At 43.2% G+C, this 18,988-nt stretch overlaps 2 protein-coding genes across 3 annotated transcripts in view; one reads left to right on the forward strand and one right to left on the reverse strand.

Annotated features, from left to right (window-relative positions):
• LOC115653686 overlaps nt 1-18,988 on the forward strand; it is a 63,691-nt gene that overhangs the window by 38,534 nt on the left and 6,169 nt on the right. The window lies entirely within an intron of this gene.
• Nucleotides 2,929-18,988, reverse strand: part of SLC44A1 (solute carrier family 44 member 1) — a 97,810-nt gene continuing 81,750 nt past the window's right edge. The window contains exons 11-16 of one of the 2 annotated variants that reach the window (XM_030567236.1): nt 16,899-17,055; nt 16,595-16,678; nt 14,333-14,470; nt 11,137-11,373; nt 7,111-7,191; nt 2,929-4,205 (exon numbers count right to left, since the gene is read on the reverse strand). In XM_030567236.1, the coding sequence (XP_030423096.1) occupies nt 4,182-4,205; nt 7,111-7,191; nt 11,137-11,373; nt 14,333-14,470; nt 16,595-16,678; nt 16,899-17,055 (721 nt within the window). In that variant the 3' untranslated portion in view covers nt 2,929-4,181. Of the gene's footprint in view, nt 4,206-6,640; nt 7,192-11,136; nt 11,374-14,332; nt 14,471-16,594; nt 16,679-16,898; nt 17,056-18,988 lie in introns of those variants that run through there. The other variant, XM_030567235.1, reaches the window with a different exon arrangement.

Below are 18,988 nucleotides of genomic sequence, written 5' to 3' on the forward strand. Positions count from 1 at the left end.
AAATCCTGGCAGATCAGTTGGTCGAATATTTGACTCAGCTGCGACTCTCGTCTCTGCCATTCTACATCAGGAGAGCCACCAGCCAGCGTGCACCTCAGAAAAAGGGGGCATCTTTTTGCAAGTGAGTTGCTGCTTGTGCGGAAAGCCCTTTCAAAAGGCAGCTATCACCAGCAGAGGGAGTTGTACAGAAACTAGTGGAGAAGCCCTAGATTAGCGCAGAGCCCGTAACTGGATTTTCCAGGTTGAGTGAGCCCCACTTAGTGTGTGACCAAGAAGAGAGACACCTAACAAGGAGACTCTCTCGGCTATAGAGCCAAATGAAAGCTGTACATAAGACAGCCCTGCCAACGGGCACACTTGGGGCTGAATGCAACCCCAGGAATCAAACTAAGAACAGGGGCTGGGGATGCATCTTGACTTGTTCGCATCAGGTGCTTAGAGGCTAGCTGTGGAGCAGCGCTGAGATCTCCTAGGTGGCGGTATGTCCTCCCAAACATGGAGAGTGCAATGACTGCAACTGCTGTGAGGAAGAAGGGATGGTCTCGGGCAGGAGATAAGTGGTGGGGAAGCACCTTAAATCACCCCATTTAGTCCAGGTGATCTCCTGAATCACTGCCTTGGGGAGGCGAGGATGCCCTTGGCACATGCTGAGGTGAGTGGGGCAAAGGGGAGCTGGCATGCAGCTGCTTGGTGCCCCTATGCTGAAAGAGAAATACAGAAATGAGAGGTTTTCCGCAGGTAAGTGTGTTCTCCCTGTGGCCAGCACATTGTCCTTAAAGAACAGGGAGAGGCAAGAAAGGCTGGACACTGCTTGGGCTCTACCTGAAGTGTAGCAAACAGGTATTCTGGTCTTTCAAGCCCAAGTGACCAAAGCTAGGAATATGTTGCATAACGTGCTACAATCCAAATATGCTGTCATTCACCCAGGCTAGGATTTTAAATCCAAGCTGACCTGGCTGGCTCTCTAATCCTTCTTGCTTATGCAGAGTTTTTAAGAGTCAGGGGCATCCTAAGGAGACGGCTTCTCCAGCTTTATCCTTCTCAGCCACCCCCTCACCAGTAAGCGTCTCCCAGTGCAGGAGAGAATGGTAGCACTGACACTAGCTTTAATAGCCAGATAGGAGGAAGTGTCTAAATCCTTTATCACTGGCAGTGCCACGCGTCTCAGCTGCCAGGTGTGGATATTACTGCAGGAGAAATCACATTCCCACTACCCTCATTATCAGGATAGGCAACGAGCATCTAAAACTTGCTCTGCAAGCAACTTTCTCTAGAGACTTGTTTTCCACCTCTCTCTCCACACACAAAGGAGGGACTAGGAAGGAAGAGGGCAGCTTGTAGTCTGCTGCAAAAGTAAGTTTCAAAGAGCATCCAAAACACTGAAGTGCCACTAGAAAGCCTGCATGGGAAAGGAATGCTTTTGAACAGCCAGGGCATTTGTGATAGTTCAGTAAGGCATGACCCTACTTTGTAAGTGAAAAGCTATGCATGCTGCACATACACTAAGGAATGGTACACTTGAATTGATTAAGAACTTTATAATGATAGATAACTTGAAAATTATCGCTACCCATACAAAAGTGTTGTCCATAACTTCTACGCACTGTGATAATAAAACCAATTTATTTGTAAAACAGGCCCTGTTATAAAAATGGTGCACAGGCAAGTTATACAAAAATACAAACTTTGTTTCTGATTACAGTTCCAGTTGTAAGTTAACTGAAAAGCACCCCCTCCCCCCACGGCTTCCAGAGAGCAGAGAACCCAAAGTTGCGGAACTTGTCATGGCAGAATATGATGTTAGGTCATCAAAGTGTGCAGAATCCAAGGCTTCCGTCAGAGCAGGTCAAATGATGTCTTCAGAAACGGTGTAAGCTGCAGTTTCTGTGGAGTAGCTAGGTACATGACAATCCTTTTCCTAGCGCTGGAATCCAGCTTCCAGGATCCTGCTGAGCCAGTATTTAACTCACGGCCAAACTCCACTGATCTCGGCACATATTCGAAGTCTCTAAACTCCAGAGCTGCAGCTGGGCCAGTGCACTTCTGGCCGTTGATGCAGCAGACTCCTTCCGTGCATAAATGAAGGCTGCCCTAATGTCTCCGAGACGTCCTGACAGATGCATGTAATTTACACTGAGAGACCTAACCAGTGCTCCAATTAAAATCCCAGACTAAAGCCCTGATCCAGTTAATGCTTACACAGGTGCATAACTTGACTTACGTAGAATATCAGGGATGGAAGGGACCTCAGGAGGTCATCTAGTCCAACCCCCTGCTCAAAGCAGGACCAATCCCCAGACAAATTTTTGCCCCAGTTCCCTAAATGGCCCCCTCAAGGATTGAACTCACAACCCCAGGTTTAGCAGGCCAATGCTCAAACCACTGAGCTATGAGCAGTCCTATTGAAGTCAATGGAACTACTTCTTTGAATAAAGCTACACAGTTGCATAAGTGTTTGCAGGATCAGAGCCTAAGCCAGTTTTTCCCCTCAAACAGCTACAGTTTATTTATATTCCTACTGTCTGGTTTGTGTTATGATAAGGGTAAATCCTTCTATTAATCCTGATTTTTATTGCAAGAAGTCTGAAAAAAATTGAAGTATCAAATGACTTATAGAAACAAACAGAAGTAGTTCGCTACCACTGGAACCGTTAAGAGCACTCGATTAAAAAAATACAGGATGCCTTTTACCTTCGGCAGCAGTTTAAAGGTCTGATCCTTTGAAAGGAAGCACATAAGCAAACAGTTGCTGATAAAACCCTGGTGGCATTAATCGTATGCTTCTCCACACATCCCTCTTTAATCCATTTGCAAAGCTTAGCTGGAAAGGCTGCTCTCTTTCAAAAGATTTTCTTGTATGGAGTGAACAAACCATTGAGGCATTATTTATTCTTACAGAGCTTGTATTTAGTGCAATAAGATTAAAAATTCTGCTCTGAAATATTTACTTTACATTAACAAAAATAGTTTTCTTAAAAAATTGTAACAAAAAGGAGTATATAGCATGAACAGATCATGAGTTCTTAGCAAATACACTAAGCATTTACCATTACAGTAAGCTGAACAATGGAGTATTAGCATTCATATCTGGTAAGCTTCAGAAATGAAAATTTTAAAACTCTCGAGAATTAAAATGAACAAGTTATCTTATGGTTAGTGGATAACTTTCGATACCATGGCAGTGTCATTTCCAAAGAAATGTTTATCTATCCTCTCCTGTTTTACCCACCGGCTACAGTACACACTAATATGATTGAGAAAACAGCCAAGGCCTGGCCATTTACATTTACACTTCCCAAATCTCTCTGGAGGTAAATAAAAACAACTTACAATACTCTTTGTACAGTTTGTTTCTCTCCTCATGTCCAGCATCCTTTTATCTAGTCATGAATGAATCATGAGGAGTATGGCTAAGGCTGAGTTTTAATGATCAGTTTGTTGAACTGCTCGTTTGGAGAATCCATACCCTTCAAAGGAGCCTTATGAAGTGCAAAGGAGGCTACTGAACTCAAAGGGAAAAATAAAGTAAAACGGAAAACAGTTGCATATAAAACTCATCCTTTCCCATTGTCTAGTTTCTCTTTCACAGAAATGCAGGGGCTCCCACAACATCTAAATACCTGAGGAGTTTATTATTTTGATATCTGAAATTTATAAACAAAACACTAGGCCCCATTAGGGTTGGTGGGTAAAATGACTGACTACAAATGAGTTATAATTATGACTCTCATTGAAACCCTTTTAAAAACACCTAAAATTTTAATTGTTTTTTAACTCAAACATTTCCCCAGAAGTCACTGATGCATCTGAGTTGAAATATAAAATCCTAAATGAGCTGATTTAAAAGTAATTCTTGGTTGCATTTCAATTTTGAGGGACACCTGATAAATCTGATACTCTAACCAATAGAGCCTTGATTTAATTTCTTTTAAAAATAACTGAATCCTCCTCTAGATTGTATCTTAATCAGATAAGAATCTTAACATTTCCATGACCACAATGATTAAAAAAAGGAACAATGATAAAGTTGCTTGTAAAAGCCACCCGTATGAAAAGAGTACATGTTTCACAAAAATAATCATTAAAAAAAGTATTAAATCCCTGTTCCTTTTCTGATTTTGGCTGCTTATTTATATATAGTGTTTTGGAATGTCAATGGGTTCCATAATGGCTGGCTAGTTTCAAGATGAACTTGCTCCAGAGGCCTAGAAAACAAAGTCATACAATACAGTCTTAGACACATGTCAATGGACAACTGAAGAAATTGATCCAAAAGGATTACTACAAATAGTAAAGTTTGAAAAGCCTTGTTCTTGAACATCGACAGTCTCTTTAGAAATGACAACTCCTAAATGTTTCCACTCAGATTTTTAAGAAGTGTAATTCTAGGTAGCCATTTCCATTTCTGAACTAATCTCCACACTCTTGAGAGAGATTTATAAATCTACTTTATAAATGAGGGAACTGAGGCAAAGAACTGAAGGCCCAAACTAGCCTTTAATTTTTGGGTACTCAACTTTAGGAAGAGAGGAAATGCTGGATCAGATCAGTACTATGGTCCATCTTGTCCAGTACCCTCTCTGCTAATGGCCTTCAGAGAAAGGTGCAACAAACTTCACAGTAGGCAGGTGTGTGATAATCTGCCCCCCACATCCTACTCTCTAATAGTTAGAGATGAGCTTCAACCCTGAAGCATGAGGTTTTAGATCCTTTCCAAAAGGTCAGCATTAACTATTAGAGCTCTGGATGTTCTAGTTATTCATATTAGTGTTCAATTTCTGCTTTTCTGGACTCCATGCAGTTGAAATTAGGCACCCAAAAATTGGAAGCCACTTCAGAAAATATGGCCCGATGATTTGTGCAAGGCAAACAAGTTAGTATCAGAACTGGAAATACAATGTAGGAGTTCCTGCTTCCTGTCCCATGCTCACACCATCTCTCTAGCAATCCTCTGTAAGGATTAGACAAAAAATAAATTTCAAAACCTGAGTGCTCTAACGTTAGGTTCCTAAACAAGAGGCCTGAATTCCAAGGTGCTGAGCATGCACTGCCACAGCCTTCAGAGGGAGCTGTGTGGATGCTCAGCCTGTCTTTTCACAGGTACCCAAATATGGCTGAGGAACCAAGCTCAAGCCTGAAAGTGCTGAACCAACAGCTTTTAGCACCTTTCGCAGTGTGCACTAGCTATAAGGCGGACGTTATAAGGACACTACTTGATGTAAACCAGTACTCTGAATTGGGAGTTGAGTAAAAAGCTTTAGGCTAGGACTTTCAAGACTGCTTAGAGGATTTGGACACATAATTCCCACTAATTTTAATGGGAGCTGTGAAAACTCTTAGATAGATCTGAAAATCCCAGCAGTAGCTTCTAATGTTCACTTAGTTGGAATTACTCCTTGAAGTAAACGGTAGCTCATACAGATGAAAACGCTCTTGTTCTATATTTAGATATACAATAGCACTTATGCTTTAACAAATACTTTAAGGTGGAGAAAGGCCAGTCACGGCTAAAATGCTGGCCTTCCAGAAGACTGTGCAAGGAGAGGTTTGAACGAAACCACACAGGTCACAATAAGTGAGCCAAACCACTGTCACTGGACTAAGTGTCTATATGCTGAGGAAGTTGTGCATGGGAATTACTCTGCACAATTCTAGAGACAACAACAGTAACGAGATCTTGGCACCCATAATAATACAATATACGGAGATATACCTAGCTCATAGAACTGGAAAGGACCTTGAAAGGTCATCCAGTCTAGTCCCCTGCCTTCACTAACAGGACCAAGTACTGTCCCTGACAGGCTTTTTTTTGTGTGCCCCAGATCCCTAAATGGCCCCCTCAAGGATTGAACTCACAACTCTGGGTTTAGCAGGCAAATGCTCAAACCACTGAGCTATCCCTCTCAATAATAATGAAAGACCCTTTATAATCTAGGTTGATATGCTAGAACAGATTGCATAAGTAACTTAGCATAACATTTCTCACAGCTACAGGGTTAATCAGCGAGCAGGAATTCAATCTTTTAGATCAAAGTGCTGGCACAGCATGGCTTTATATATGCCATATTAAAAAGCAATTTTCTACTATAAGGAAATGTATTTGGATTTCATTACTTTTTATCGTTTAAAAGAGTTACTACTTACTGTTGGAGGAATCAACATAAACCCCACTATACCCTATGGCAGGTACCGATGTAACAGGAAATACTGTTCTAGCGTCAGTATTAACAGGCTCATCTCTAACTAGTTCAGTCGTACCTGCCCATCTTTTATACACAGAAAGCCTGGCTCCCAGTTCTCCGAGTCCCAAGCTCACCTTGCAAGATGGATAACTCCACTATCTGTATTAGTTACAGATGTTCCTTATTACAGGATACTTAAACATGCCATGCCTTTCAAATAGGCACAGCGTAACTGAAAACAGGTGGTGGTTAAGACTTCAGAAGCATAAGTGATGCATTGTCCCTGTATCTGACAATGTGAAATGGAAATAGCGCAAGAGACAGCAACATAAATAGTTAGCAATAAAAAACAAACAACTGGGAGAAATGTTATTCTAAGCAGGTTGAAAGGAATCACTGTATCCAATCTCTTGCCACAGTTTAACATAATTTGGTGTGACCCTGATGTGCATGGCCTCCATTATTTTAGCATACAGCTCATAAGTGTCCTTCAGATTTTTACGCTGAATGCAAAATTAAGAATTTGGTTCACCAATGGAAAGAGGAGTAAGTTGGGCTATGCTAGTAATTAATTACACTCCCTGCCCCACAGATCTTACAAAATAAGATGACTGTCTTCTGTGTGTATCACCTAGCATGTCGTGGGCATTGCTGCAATCCTGATCCTAATTCAACTGATTTTTCCACTGTATTTCTACTTCACAAGATACAGTTCCTTTCAACTTACTTTTACAGGAGATGGTCTCAGCTGTGACAAAAACTCTGCCATCCAGGTGATAGGCAAGCTCACAAACAGAAAAAGCAGAACATTTTGAGTGATACAAACAACAAAAACTTCCCCTGAAGAAGCGCAGTCAGTAAAGACAGAGAGGGAGAGGAAGTAAAAGTGAAATTCTTGGAGGATGGCCACCTCCTCATCTGCACCTACCATTGGTTTTAGCTCTCTGCCTTCAGCTCCACCTCCCCTGCCAGCTTCTTTCATTGATTTTCTACTGTTCTCCACAAACTCCTGCAAAATAAGTCAAGTGGCTTAGTCTTTACTCTGCTGGTTGTATGCTGAAGTACAGCCAGGGAACGTGCAAGCCTATGGCTCACGTATAAAATTCCCTGACAATGTCAAAAAAAGGAATCTGTTCTGTCCCAAGAAGCGAACACAAAAACAAGAGATACTGCTTCCGTCCGTCTCTTACCCTTCTGGCACTCAAAAGATCCTTACAGACAGTATTAACCATCCCCTCCCTCCACCCCTCCCTGGCATCCACATTTTGATGACTGGCACAAAATAAATACAGACCCCAGCCACTATATTCTGTCCAGTGAAAACAGTATGTAGTGTTACAACTCTATCAAGCAGTTGTAATAGAAAAAAAATATACTGGGATTTTGTCTTTACTTCTAGCAATGACTTCTAGTTTTCCCTAATCCCTCAGAACACAACTTCTCAAAACTTTTCCACATCCAGGATCTCGTCTTGTGAGATTTTCCCCCCCGCCATGGACATGGCCTTTCCCATTTGTTATAACATCAAATGGAAGCAGACAGGCATTAGACTCTGCTATTAAAGATAGCAGCAGATATGCTACAGTTCTGTAGTATTTCAATATTTCTTTCTACTGTAAAAGGTGAAGGCATCACATAGGAAGTTCCATGCCACTAGTACTTTGATATCTACTGCATCCCTTTGTTGTTCACAATTTTGTGGCCAATCTGAACATTGACTCTGCACACACACACACTGTGATCTTTCTAGATTTCTTGTGCTAGATTATATATCATGATCTTACTGAATTACCTGTGCTATGTGAGCGTACGGTATTTTCAATTACTTGATATCAACGGGATCAGTTAGCATTACGTACTATACAACCTAAGACACTACACAACAGAGGCTAAGAGTTAAAATCCTGACACACTTCCCAACAAGTATTCAGAAATCAGAATGTTAAAAAGAATTGGATTTGAGTCTGTCTCTGGTTTATGCAGGAGAATACATTTCATGTGAAGTGAGGAATGGACTTCCTGGCTGCTATGTAGAGCAGGTACAGAAAAAGGAGCAAGGACATTCTCTCTATAGGGTATGTCTACACTATGGGATTATTTCGATTTTACAGAAAACAATTTTTGGAAGCAGACTGTATAAAGTCGAGTGCACGCGGCCACACTAAGCACGTTAATCGGCGGTGTGCGTCCATGTACCGAGGCTAGTGTCGACTTCTGGAGCGTTGCATTGTGGATAGTTATCCCATAGTTCCCGCAGTCTCCCCCGCCCATTGGAATTCTGGGTTGAGATCCCAATGCATGATGGGGCAAAAAACAGTGCCGTGGATGGTTATGGGTAAATGTCGTCAGTCAATCCTCCCTCCATGAAAGCAACGGCAGACAATCATTTTGTGCCCTTTTCCCTGGATTGCCCGGGCAGACGCCATAGCATGGCAACCATGGAGCCCGTTCAGCCTTTTTTCATTGTCACTGTATGTCTATGGGATGCTGCTGGCAGATGCGGTACTGCAGCGCTACACAGCAGCATCCCCTTGCCTTTGCAAGGTAGCAAAGATGGTTACCAGCCATACAGTACCGTCTGTTGCTTTGCAAGTTGACAATGACAGTTACCAGTTACATTGTACTGTCTGCTGCTGTCCTGGGTGCTCCTGGCCGGCCTCGGTGAGGTCGGCCGGGGGGGCATGGACAAAAATGGGAATGACTCCCCAGGTTATTCCCTTCTTTAAGTTTTGTCTAAAGGGAGAGTCAGTCCTGTCTAGACTATCGGGTAAGCCTACTAAAGAACCAGAGAGGCAAACGGCCGCTCTGGGTCAGAACCCCAGACAGCCTGCAGAAATGATGAGCTGCATGTCATTCTAGGGGGTGCCCCTGCAACAACCCCACCCGTTGCTTCCCTCCTCCTCCAACCCCCCTGGGCTACCGTGGCAGTGTCCCCCCCATCTGTGTGATGAAGTAATAAAGAATGCAGGAATTTGAAACACTGACTTTATTGCCTCTGCAAGTAGAGCTCAAAGGGGGAAGGGGAGGGCAGGGCAGCCTCCAGCTGCTATGATATTCCAGGCAGGACTGAATCTCCATTAGACAAAGCTTAAAGAAGAGAACGACCTGGAGTCATTCTTTTTGTCCAGGTGCCCCCAGCCGACCTCGCCGAGGCCAGCCAGGAGCACACACGGGACAATAATGACAGATATCAGTCATACTGTACTGTCTGAAAGGCAAGGGAAGGGAAGGGGATGCTGCTATGTAGCGCTGCAGCACTGCGTCTGCCAGCAGCATGCAGTAGACATATGGTGACATTGAAAAAAGGCAAGAAATGATTTTTTTCCCCTTTGCTCCTCCCTGCCCCACCCCCTCTCCTCAGGGGGGTGGGGCGGGGAAGAGAGGGGGGTGCAACAATGACATATACCTTGAACCACCTGCGATAATGTTTTTGACCCTTCAGGCTTTGGGAGCTCAGCCAAGAATTCAAATGGTTTTCGGAGAGTGCAGGACCTGTGGAATAGCTACAGTCATCAGTCGTCCCTCCCTCCGTGACCGTCCATTTGATTCTTTGGCTTTCTGGTACGCTTGTCTCAGCTCCTTAGTTTCACACAGCACTGCGTTGAGTCCCTGTTGTGGCCTCTGTCCATCATGGCCTTGGAGATTTTTTCAAATATTTTGGCATTTTGTCTTCTGGAACAGAGTTCTGATAGAACAGATTCATCTCCCCATACAGAGATCAGATTCAGTAACTCTCGTGCGGTCCATGCTGGAGGTCTTTTTTGATTCTGGGACTGCATGGTCACTTGTGCTGATCAGCTGTCCATGCTGGGCAAACAGGAGATTAAATTTAAAAGTTTGCGGGGCTTTTCCTGTCTACCGGGCCAGTGCATCTGAGTTCAGATTGCTGTCCAGAGCAGACATAATGGTGCACTGTGGGATAGCTCCTGGAGGCCAATACTGTCGAATTGCAGTCACACTAACCCTAATTCAAAATGGCAATACCAATTTGAGCGCTACTCTCCTCGTTGGGGTGGAGTACAGATATCGATATTAAAAGCCCTTCATATCAAAATAAAGGGCTTTGTTGTGTGGATGGGTGCAGGGTTAATTCGGTTTAACGTGCTAAATTTGAGATAAACTTTTAGTGTAGACCAGGCCTTAGCGCTGAATTCGGTCTAACGTTGGCTTTAAGAGGATTTTTACTTCCCCATTTCTAGTACATCAGATGTACGTGGGGGGTTAGGGGGAACATCTAAATTAAGAAACTAAGACCACATCTACACTACCACTTATGCCAGCAAAATATATGTCACTCTGGGGTGTGAAAAATCCCACATACCTCAGCGACATACGTTTCACCGGCCTAAGTGGTAGCGTGCACAGCTTCTCCCGCCGACATAGCTATCACCACTCACTGGGGGTGGTTTAATTCTGTCGACAGGAAAGCTCTCTCCTGTTGGCATAGATCTGTGGCGTAACTGCTCTGACAGTGGTGCAGCTGCATTGGTAGAGATGTGCCAGTGCAAGTCTCTAGGGTAGACAATCTAAATGTAACATGGCCAACTTTGTCCCTGTCAAATGAGATGCTAATAACAACTTGGGCTCAGACCCATACTTCAGGGAGGGACTGTAGGCACTGCTATCTGAGGACCAAGACAGACACTGTCTGAGCAAAGGCTGGTCTGTTGGTCTGGGTAACAAACCCCAACTTGGGCACTACTGATGTTAGTCATACTTTCTTCTGGACCCAAGAGAAAGGTCTCTAAAAAAGGCCACAAAGAATCCTGTGGCACCTCACAGACTAACAGATGTACTGGAGCATGAGCTTTCATGGGTGAATACCCACTTCGTCTGACACAAAAAAGGCTGACACTGGGATTTTTGTGCTGAATGGCATCAGAAGCTTGCACTAAATTCTCTATAGATAGTAGAGTTCCTTTGACTCAAGGGAGAGGGGAGGAAACTAACTTACCATGAGAATTTTATCCATGTAGAATTCTCTACCAGGGCTTCCATCGTTGTATTTTGTATCAATGGCAAAACATAAGAAGAGGACATCCACAACCATTTCATAAATTGACAGGAAGCAGTGAGCTACCAGGAAAGCAAAGAGGCAGATGATGATGAGAGGCAGCACCCACACTGTGTAATCCCGCTGGTAGTTCAGCAACATAACCCCCGCCAAGCCTGTGCTGCAAACGATCAGGACCTGAAGCAAAGAAAACAGAAAGACAAGAATGATTGCAGAAGCCATTGGATTATTTTTCATGTATGTGCAAACACACTTTAATCTCACAGGTATAGGAGAACAGGATGCTCCAGTGTCACTGATTCCACGACAAGAGGTGCTGCTGGATCTAGCCAGAGGTGTTTTCAGTGCTGTGCTTGCATCTCTTCAAAGCCCCAAAGCTAATTCACATGAGTAAATAAAAAGCTGCCACTCACCCATTGTTCGGGGTGGTGGTGGTGGGGGGAGATACCATAGTAAGACAGAACCTTACTCTGTTGTGTTGTCAGTTTATTCAAATTATAAACTCCTCTGGTCAGGGATCAATTCTAGGTCTGTACTTGTACAGAATATAAAAAATTAATATAACTAGCTAGATACACCAATTAACATGCTTTATAAAAATTTTGCTTGCAGACACACACACACACACACAAAATATCCTTTCAGCTTGTTCCAGTCCCTCCTATTTGCAAGAGGAAGGCTGCTAAGAATTATCTTGTGTACTAGGTCCCCACTGTAAACTAAGCATTATTTCTAACTCTGATTTTAACAGTGTAAGGCACTTCTACATATCTTTCAGATAGTTTCCCAAAAATTAGCATGAGTGGCCCTAAGAAACGTCATACTAGGTGTCAATGTAGTTTTTATGAACAATACACCATACCTCTGCATTTAAAAAGCAAACACTACAAAATAGGTCAGTTTCCACTGTATTATTCAGATATTGAATTAGGCTGAAAGCTGGGTTGGCCAGGCAGCAGAATAAAGCTAACACAGTTGTTTGGTAGTTTGCACTGCTTATTGAAGCATTACTGCCACCCTTCTGTTCATCCAATGATGTGAAAGCCATTTTTTCATGGAAACATTTCTTGGTATGTTAGACTACTCCAGAGAACTGCAGTGTTCACTTCAATACCCCCAAGGCACCAGTGTCTTCATTATGTGCTCATTCCCACTACTCTGTATTGATCAGAGTATTTACTGGATTAGAAAACCACACTTATAGAGTTCAGCTCACTGTAATCTGATGTATTACACGGAGAGGAGTGTACAGAGGATAGACGGCTCATTCCATGAAGGGCCCCAATGCTGACGGGTACTTGTGGGGCTACAGCTGATGCAGTTGGACTAGTATTTAGTAGGTTAGTAAATAAGAACACAAAAAGCCAGCCCAGGTGTAACAGTAATTTACTGGGTTCTGGTTTTCCCTAAAGAAATAGAAAACTGAGCTGCAACAACAGTGCTTACTAATCTTTTTACCTTGGAATATACTCAGTTCCAACTCTTTTCTCTTTACTCCCACTTGGGCAACTCCCAGCTGCCAACACAAGGTCCTGCTGACTCCCATTCCACCCCTACTACGAGGGCTGGTCAAAAATGTATCAACTTCTTTCTGAAGGAAAACTGAGGGTTTGATTAAATAAGTTGTTACGAGAAGTGTCTGCTTTCCTTACATTTTAGATTTTTCATTGGAAAACCAAAAACTCCTGGCCAGACTTTTTTCAGCTTTCAGTTGCCAAAGGAATCAAAAGCCAGAATGTTTTTGATGATGAGAAATTGGAATTTTCAGCTGAACCCCGGCAACGTGCACTTTCTGACCTGTCTCACTCACTACCACCAGAAGTTCTTCTACACTCCCATTTCCTGCTCAATTCCCTCTAAACAAGGGGTATCAAACACGCGGCCCATGGTGCTCTTGCGTGTGGCCCGCCAAGCTCCCCGCGCCCCCCCACCACCTACCCACAGGACTGCCCCCGTGGCGCTGCGAGCCCTGCGCCGCTCTCTGAAGCAGCTGGCAGCACATCCCTTTGGTCCAGGGCGGGAGGGGGAAGGAGGCAGAGGGCTCCTTCCTTGCCTCCTTCCAGGTACCGCCCCCCACAGCTCCCATTGGTTGGGAAAAGGGAACCGCGGCCAATGGGAGGTACCTGGAGGAGCAGCAAGAACAGCAGACGTACAGAACCCTGAGCCCCGCCCCTTCCCCCAGGGACACGGTTCCAGCTGCTTCCTGGAACGGAACGGAGCGGCATGGGGCCAGGGGCCAAGGCAGGCAGAGAGCCTGCCCTGGCCCTGGTGCGCGCCACTGCCACCCCGGAGCCACTCTAGGTAAGCGGCGCCAGGCTGGAGCTCGCATCCTGAACCCCTCCTGCACCTCAACTCCCTGCCCTGAGCCCCCTGCCGCATCTCGCAGCCAACTCCCTGCCCTGAGCCTCCTGACACATCCTGCACCCCTCCTGCACTCCCTGCCCTGAGCCACCTGCTGCACCCAGCACCTCGACCCCACGCCGCACCCCTCACCTTCTTGCACCCCACATACCAACTCCCTTCCCTGATTCCCCTGCCGCACCCTGCACACCTCCTGCACCTCAACTCCCTGCCCTGAGCCCCCTGCCACATCCCGCACCCCTCCTGCACTCCCTGCCCTGAGCCACCTGCTGTACCCTGCACCTCGACCCCACGCCGCACCCCTCACCTTCTTGCACCCCACACAAACTCCCTGCCGTGAGACCCCGTGCCACACCCTGCACACCTCCTGCACCTCAACTCCCTGCCCTGAGCCCCCACTGCACCCTGCACCTTTTCTGCACCTCCTGGGGCAGCGTTGGGGTGGGGACTTCGGAGAAGGGGTGGGAAGAGGCGGGGCCTAATGGAAGGAGTGGAGTGAGGGCGGGGCCAGAGGCAGTGAGGAGTGTGTGTCAGTGATGCGGCCCTTGGGTCAATGCACTAGTCCTCCTGTGGTCCTTGTGGTCATTTGAGTTTGAGACCCCTGCTCTAAACCATGTTCCTGATTGGAAGCAGCAGGATGGGATGGGTGACAGCAGTAGGCAGTGGGAAAACACACGCTCAGAGGCACACTGTAGCTGGAGTGCAAGCACAATGAAGGCTTTTGAGAGCAAGCAGACTTGTTCCAGGTCTGTAACAGTACACCCCTTCGGCATACCTTTCCCAGGAATAGCATGAAGTCTCCCACTGTGTTTATGGCAGCCACTCGCAGAGCATTCTCCACTAGAATGACAAAGGCATCCTTTGCTGAGGTGCAGAAGTTGGTGCTGTTGATAGCTGTGGCTGTATATGCATTCTGGGGAAAAGCAAAATGAAGCATTAGTCACAGACACACTGTCCCCTTTCCTTCAACATTCATCATCTGTTATGGCAACAAGACTTTCTCCTTCCATCCCCTTCCACAACAGAAAGCACAATGTCACGAGACACTTGATTTAGTAAGAGATCTTTAAAGGTACAAATCTAATCAAGAAATAATGAAGACATGACACTCACTTTTAAGACAATCAGCTCCATCCCAGAATTAGGGAGGAAAGGAACTATGTAATGAAAAATCCCATCAGTGCCCACTGCCGATTTCATACACAAAAAAGGGTTTGTGCTGGATCTTGAGACAGTCACTGCTCACCTTGAAGCTGCTAAATCATTTCCCCCCAGGGCAGTGGTTGAATCGATAGACAGAGAACAATATCAGAGGGAATAACCATTTTCCACCTGCCTTGCTTATTCTTGCCACATATATATCAGTTTCACACTAAAATACTAATAGAAAAATAATCTGGAATCTCTCTGCAAGAGTAGGAGGTGAGCAACGACATTACTACTATGGTAAGCAGCTGGACAAAAATATCTCTCTCTCAGGACATACAATAGTTTGAGGGTCATGTGTTTCAGAGAAGTTGCTTTCTAGATGTTGAAAAAGAAAGCATTTCTAGTTCTGTCCAGCATTACTGAATAGGTAAATCAAGGGTAACAAAGACAATTTCCAATAATTACACACTTTACTAATGATCTTCATCAAGACAATTCAAAAACAAGGCCTGCTGAGGGCAGGCCAGCACTATGCCCAGGCTAGAACTTTACAATATACTGTAAAGTTTTGTCTGGTAGTTCATCACTCTGAAAACCAAGCTTCGAATAAGGCAGCTTCCAAAAACCTATCTTGTGGTTCTACAAAAAGTACAAATTCTGTACAACTTTAATCTGACCCAAGGGGTGAGCTCGCTCGCTCACAAAGGTATCTGGGTTCACAATCATGTAGGTTTGTGAAATCAAAGATGGAGGAGCTCCATTATACAAAATGTCTCAAATTTGAGAAACAAATTGAACAATAGTAAAAGAGAGATCTATATTAACAGACTACAGCACAGCTCTCCCACGAGGAAACAGATATGACAAAACAACCCATCACGATTCACAGTCATTCTCCTTCTCTAGATAATGTTACACTGAAGCTGGGAGGTATAATTCCCAGCTCAGGTCCATGTACCCGTGACAGCTCTGTTCAAGCTAGCACGCTAAAAATAGCAGCATGGCAGCTTAGGTGGCACCTTGGGCTAGCCACCAGAGTACATACTTAGGATCTCAGACATGGTTAGACTCTAGCACTAGCCCGACCTGCCGTAACTACCCTGCTATTTTTAGCATGTTAGCTCAAGCAGAACTAGTCTACTCGAGATGGGAATGCACCTCCCATCTGCTGTGTAGACACAGCCTTAAAGGAAGAGAGTGACTTAAAAGAAATAAAGACTTCAAGGTACAGAGAATCCTACAGGGCACTTGCTGGAGGATTCTCTGTACCCTGAAGTCTTTAAACCATGATTTGAGGACTTCAATAGCTCAGACATAGGTTAGGGGTTTATTACAGGAGTGAGTGCATGAGATTCTGTGGCCTGAGTTGTGCAGGAGGTCAGACTAGATGATCATAATGGTCCCATCTGACCTTAAAGTCTACGATTCTAAATACATTTTCTCAAATATGTGATGCTTAAATATTAAAAAGGAGAAAAGCTCCACACTCTGTTACCATATATACACTTTCAAACTTAAATGTACCTGGGGAAAGTGGGTACTGGGAGGCTTGTATTCAACCATTAAACTCTAATGCTATATTGCTTAGACACGATTAGTCATTTTTAAAGGACAAAATGTCTTTTCCAGAAAGAGAAATTGGGACAATTTTTCACACAGGCACTGTAAATGAGGACTAATATAATGAGCCTCAGTGAGATCACAGTGTACTTTAATTTCAGTAATGGGGACATGACTGAAGTACATAGGTTCAATCAAGTTCCAAAGTACAATTTAACATGTGTCAACTTAAGGAAAAAATTACTCCATCTTCTGGTTTCAGACTAGCCTTCCTCAATCACATACATTGTCAGCCTTTATATAAAAGTCAAAATATATAAAATCTTACCTGATTTAAGTAAGTCAGGCACTTTTCTAGACACCAAAGACAGCAGATGCAAGCTTTCAGCATACATCGAGCACAGGCATTTTCCTAGCACGGCAACAGGGGGAAAAAAACCAAGTACATTTAAAAAAAAAAACCCGAGGACAAAGAACATGAATGACCATTACATTCAAATGCATGGGCTATACTTTAAGGGCTGAATATTCTGAAATCATGAACACACACACTTACTTTTTTGGTCAAAACTTAGGATCAAATTTCAAGCATTTGGAACCCAGTATTTTAGTAAGAAGTAGGTTTCCCTTACTTTTCCTTTGAGTTGGGAATGAATATACATTAGGATCATTCGTGGAATCTTCACTAATGTGATAATGAAAGAACCTTTTGCCACTGTTCCTAGGTGGTAACAGACAAGACGATTTACTGATGCTAGAATAGGAGTAAATGGCAGATTCCTTTTCTCCCTGTGGAAAATCATCAGAGAGATAAAATAAAGCAGTATTATCAATATGGATTTCAGGTGAGAAAAACCAGCTACAGGCAAATTCTGACTGACTGAGTTCACAGGTGAAAAGCAATTTGGTGGTCTTCAGTGGACATTGCTGATTCATTGAGAAGCAGGGTCCATAACAGTATTAGCTTTAATGTAATAGCAGGAAAAGGATGAGTCATTGGCTGAGCTGTGAGGGGACACTTGTCTGAATTACAGTTATACCTAACCAATCAATTTTTTTAAGCTCTACACTTTTATAAATGTCTAATTCAAACATTTTAAAGTCTTTCCCTCCTCTCCCCACATTTATTTTAGGATTTTCCCTATTTTATATATTGGAAAAAGCATATACATTCATTACAGAAAAGCTGTTTTCAGACCATTTGTATTTCTGAATATACATATCCACACAGCCAGGGAATCAAGTATTAAAACAAAATACAGTGCTGTAACGAAGTATTTATAAGGATGTATTTGTAAGGGGAAATAGGGATTTATTTATAAGAGCTGAATGCACATTCAGTCTTCTGACACAGCTTTTAAGAAATGTATTCTTATCATTCGTATGTGTCTCCTCTAAAGCAAAGCATCACTATTTCCCTCTCTACAGCAGCTCCATTCAGCATTTAGTGAAAGAGTGCTAGATAAGTATTAAAAAAATCAACTCAGTGATAAAAGTATCACAGGATTAATGTTATTGAACTGCCAGTAATAAATAATTGCATCCAATAATATAACGCCTCCCCTGAAGTTAGGGAAACCTATTCTAAAGGGTGGTTTCACTTGAAAAATATAAAAACGTGGCACCTTCTAATTCCACAGACCTGCTCTGTGCATGTACTGATTCATGCTGACTTCAGTGAGGAAAAAATGTTTTTACAACTTTTGGCTCCTATTAGCATTCTGATGTCAGTTTTCAGTGAGCTGGATTCTATTTCTTCTTGCAAAAACAGTCTACCTAGTTCCAACCAATTATACCTGTGCAAATGGAAGAAGGCAATTGGCTTGTACAAGTGTAACTGAGGGCCTAATCTGGCCAGCAGAACCTTATGATTAGGCTTGGAAACATTACATTTTTACCAGTAGGTATTGATAAATGTCAATTTCACCACAAGCACACACAAATATACACATAATGGCAGAGTAAGAAACATGCTGCTTGAGTTTGATTTAAGGATGTTTGCTTTGTATATTTTGACAAGAGGATGTTGACAACTTGTGTTTTAACAGTTATAAAAGCTTTAACTTTCTGATTCTCATTATCTACTGTCATTAAATAATTCTGACCTTTCCCCTTCATTCCTCTCAACTGTGAAAATTTAAATAAATAAAGATGACTGAAATGCTTGAAATGAAGATTGATATTATCCATCAAAATAATAAAAACCCTCGAATTCTGGCAAGCCTACTTATGACTGGTAGCACTGCATGAAATGCAAAGAGCCCGTCTTGGCTTTAAGAGCCCTAGGTGAGAATGCAGGGCTGGCAGTTTAACAAAAATCTTTCTATATGCAAATTATGTACATTGATCTAGAAATCATTAACAACGTGGAACCCAAGTATTCCATTTTCACAGTTACTTTTCAGACTATAACCACACTTTAATGTGCAAGAAAGCAAAGTAGTAGAGGGAAATGGACATTTAATAACTCAAAATTCCCATTAAGGGATGATGGATAGGGAGCAGGTAAGAGCAAATTCATTTACCTTCAGGTAAAATACAGTTGTTAAACTCACAGATGTTGGAGATGCAAAAGATCTCTTAAATCATCTAGCCCACCAACATGCTGTGGCAAGACTATTCCTACCTACTGTGTATTTCTTAGTTATGTACAATTTTTTAAAACTGTACATTTGTAAAAACAGCACAGCAGGAATATCAATGAAAATAAATCAATGTAAGG

This window comes from Gopherus evgoodei, chromosome 6, assembly GCF_007399415.2.
Source record: "Gopherus evgoodei ecotype Sinaloan lineage chromosome 6, rGopEvg1_v1.p, whole genome shotgun sequence".
Classification (NCBI taxonomy): domain Eukaryota; kingdom Metazoa; phylum Chordata; order Testudines; family Testudinidae; genus Gopherus; species Gopherus evgoodei.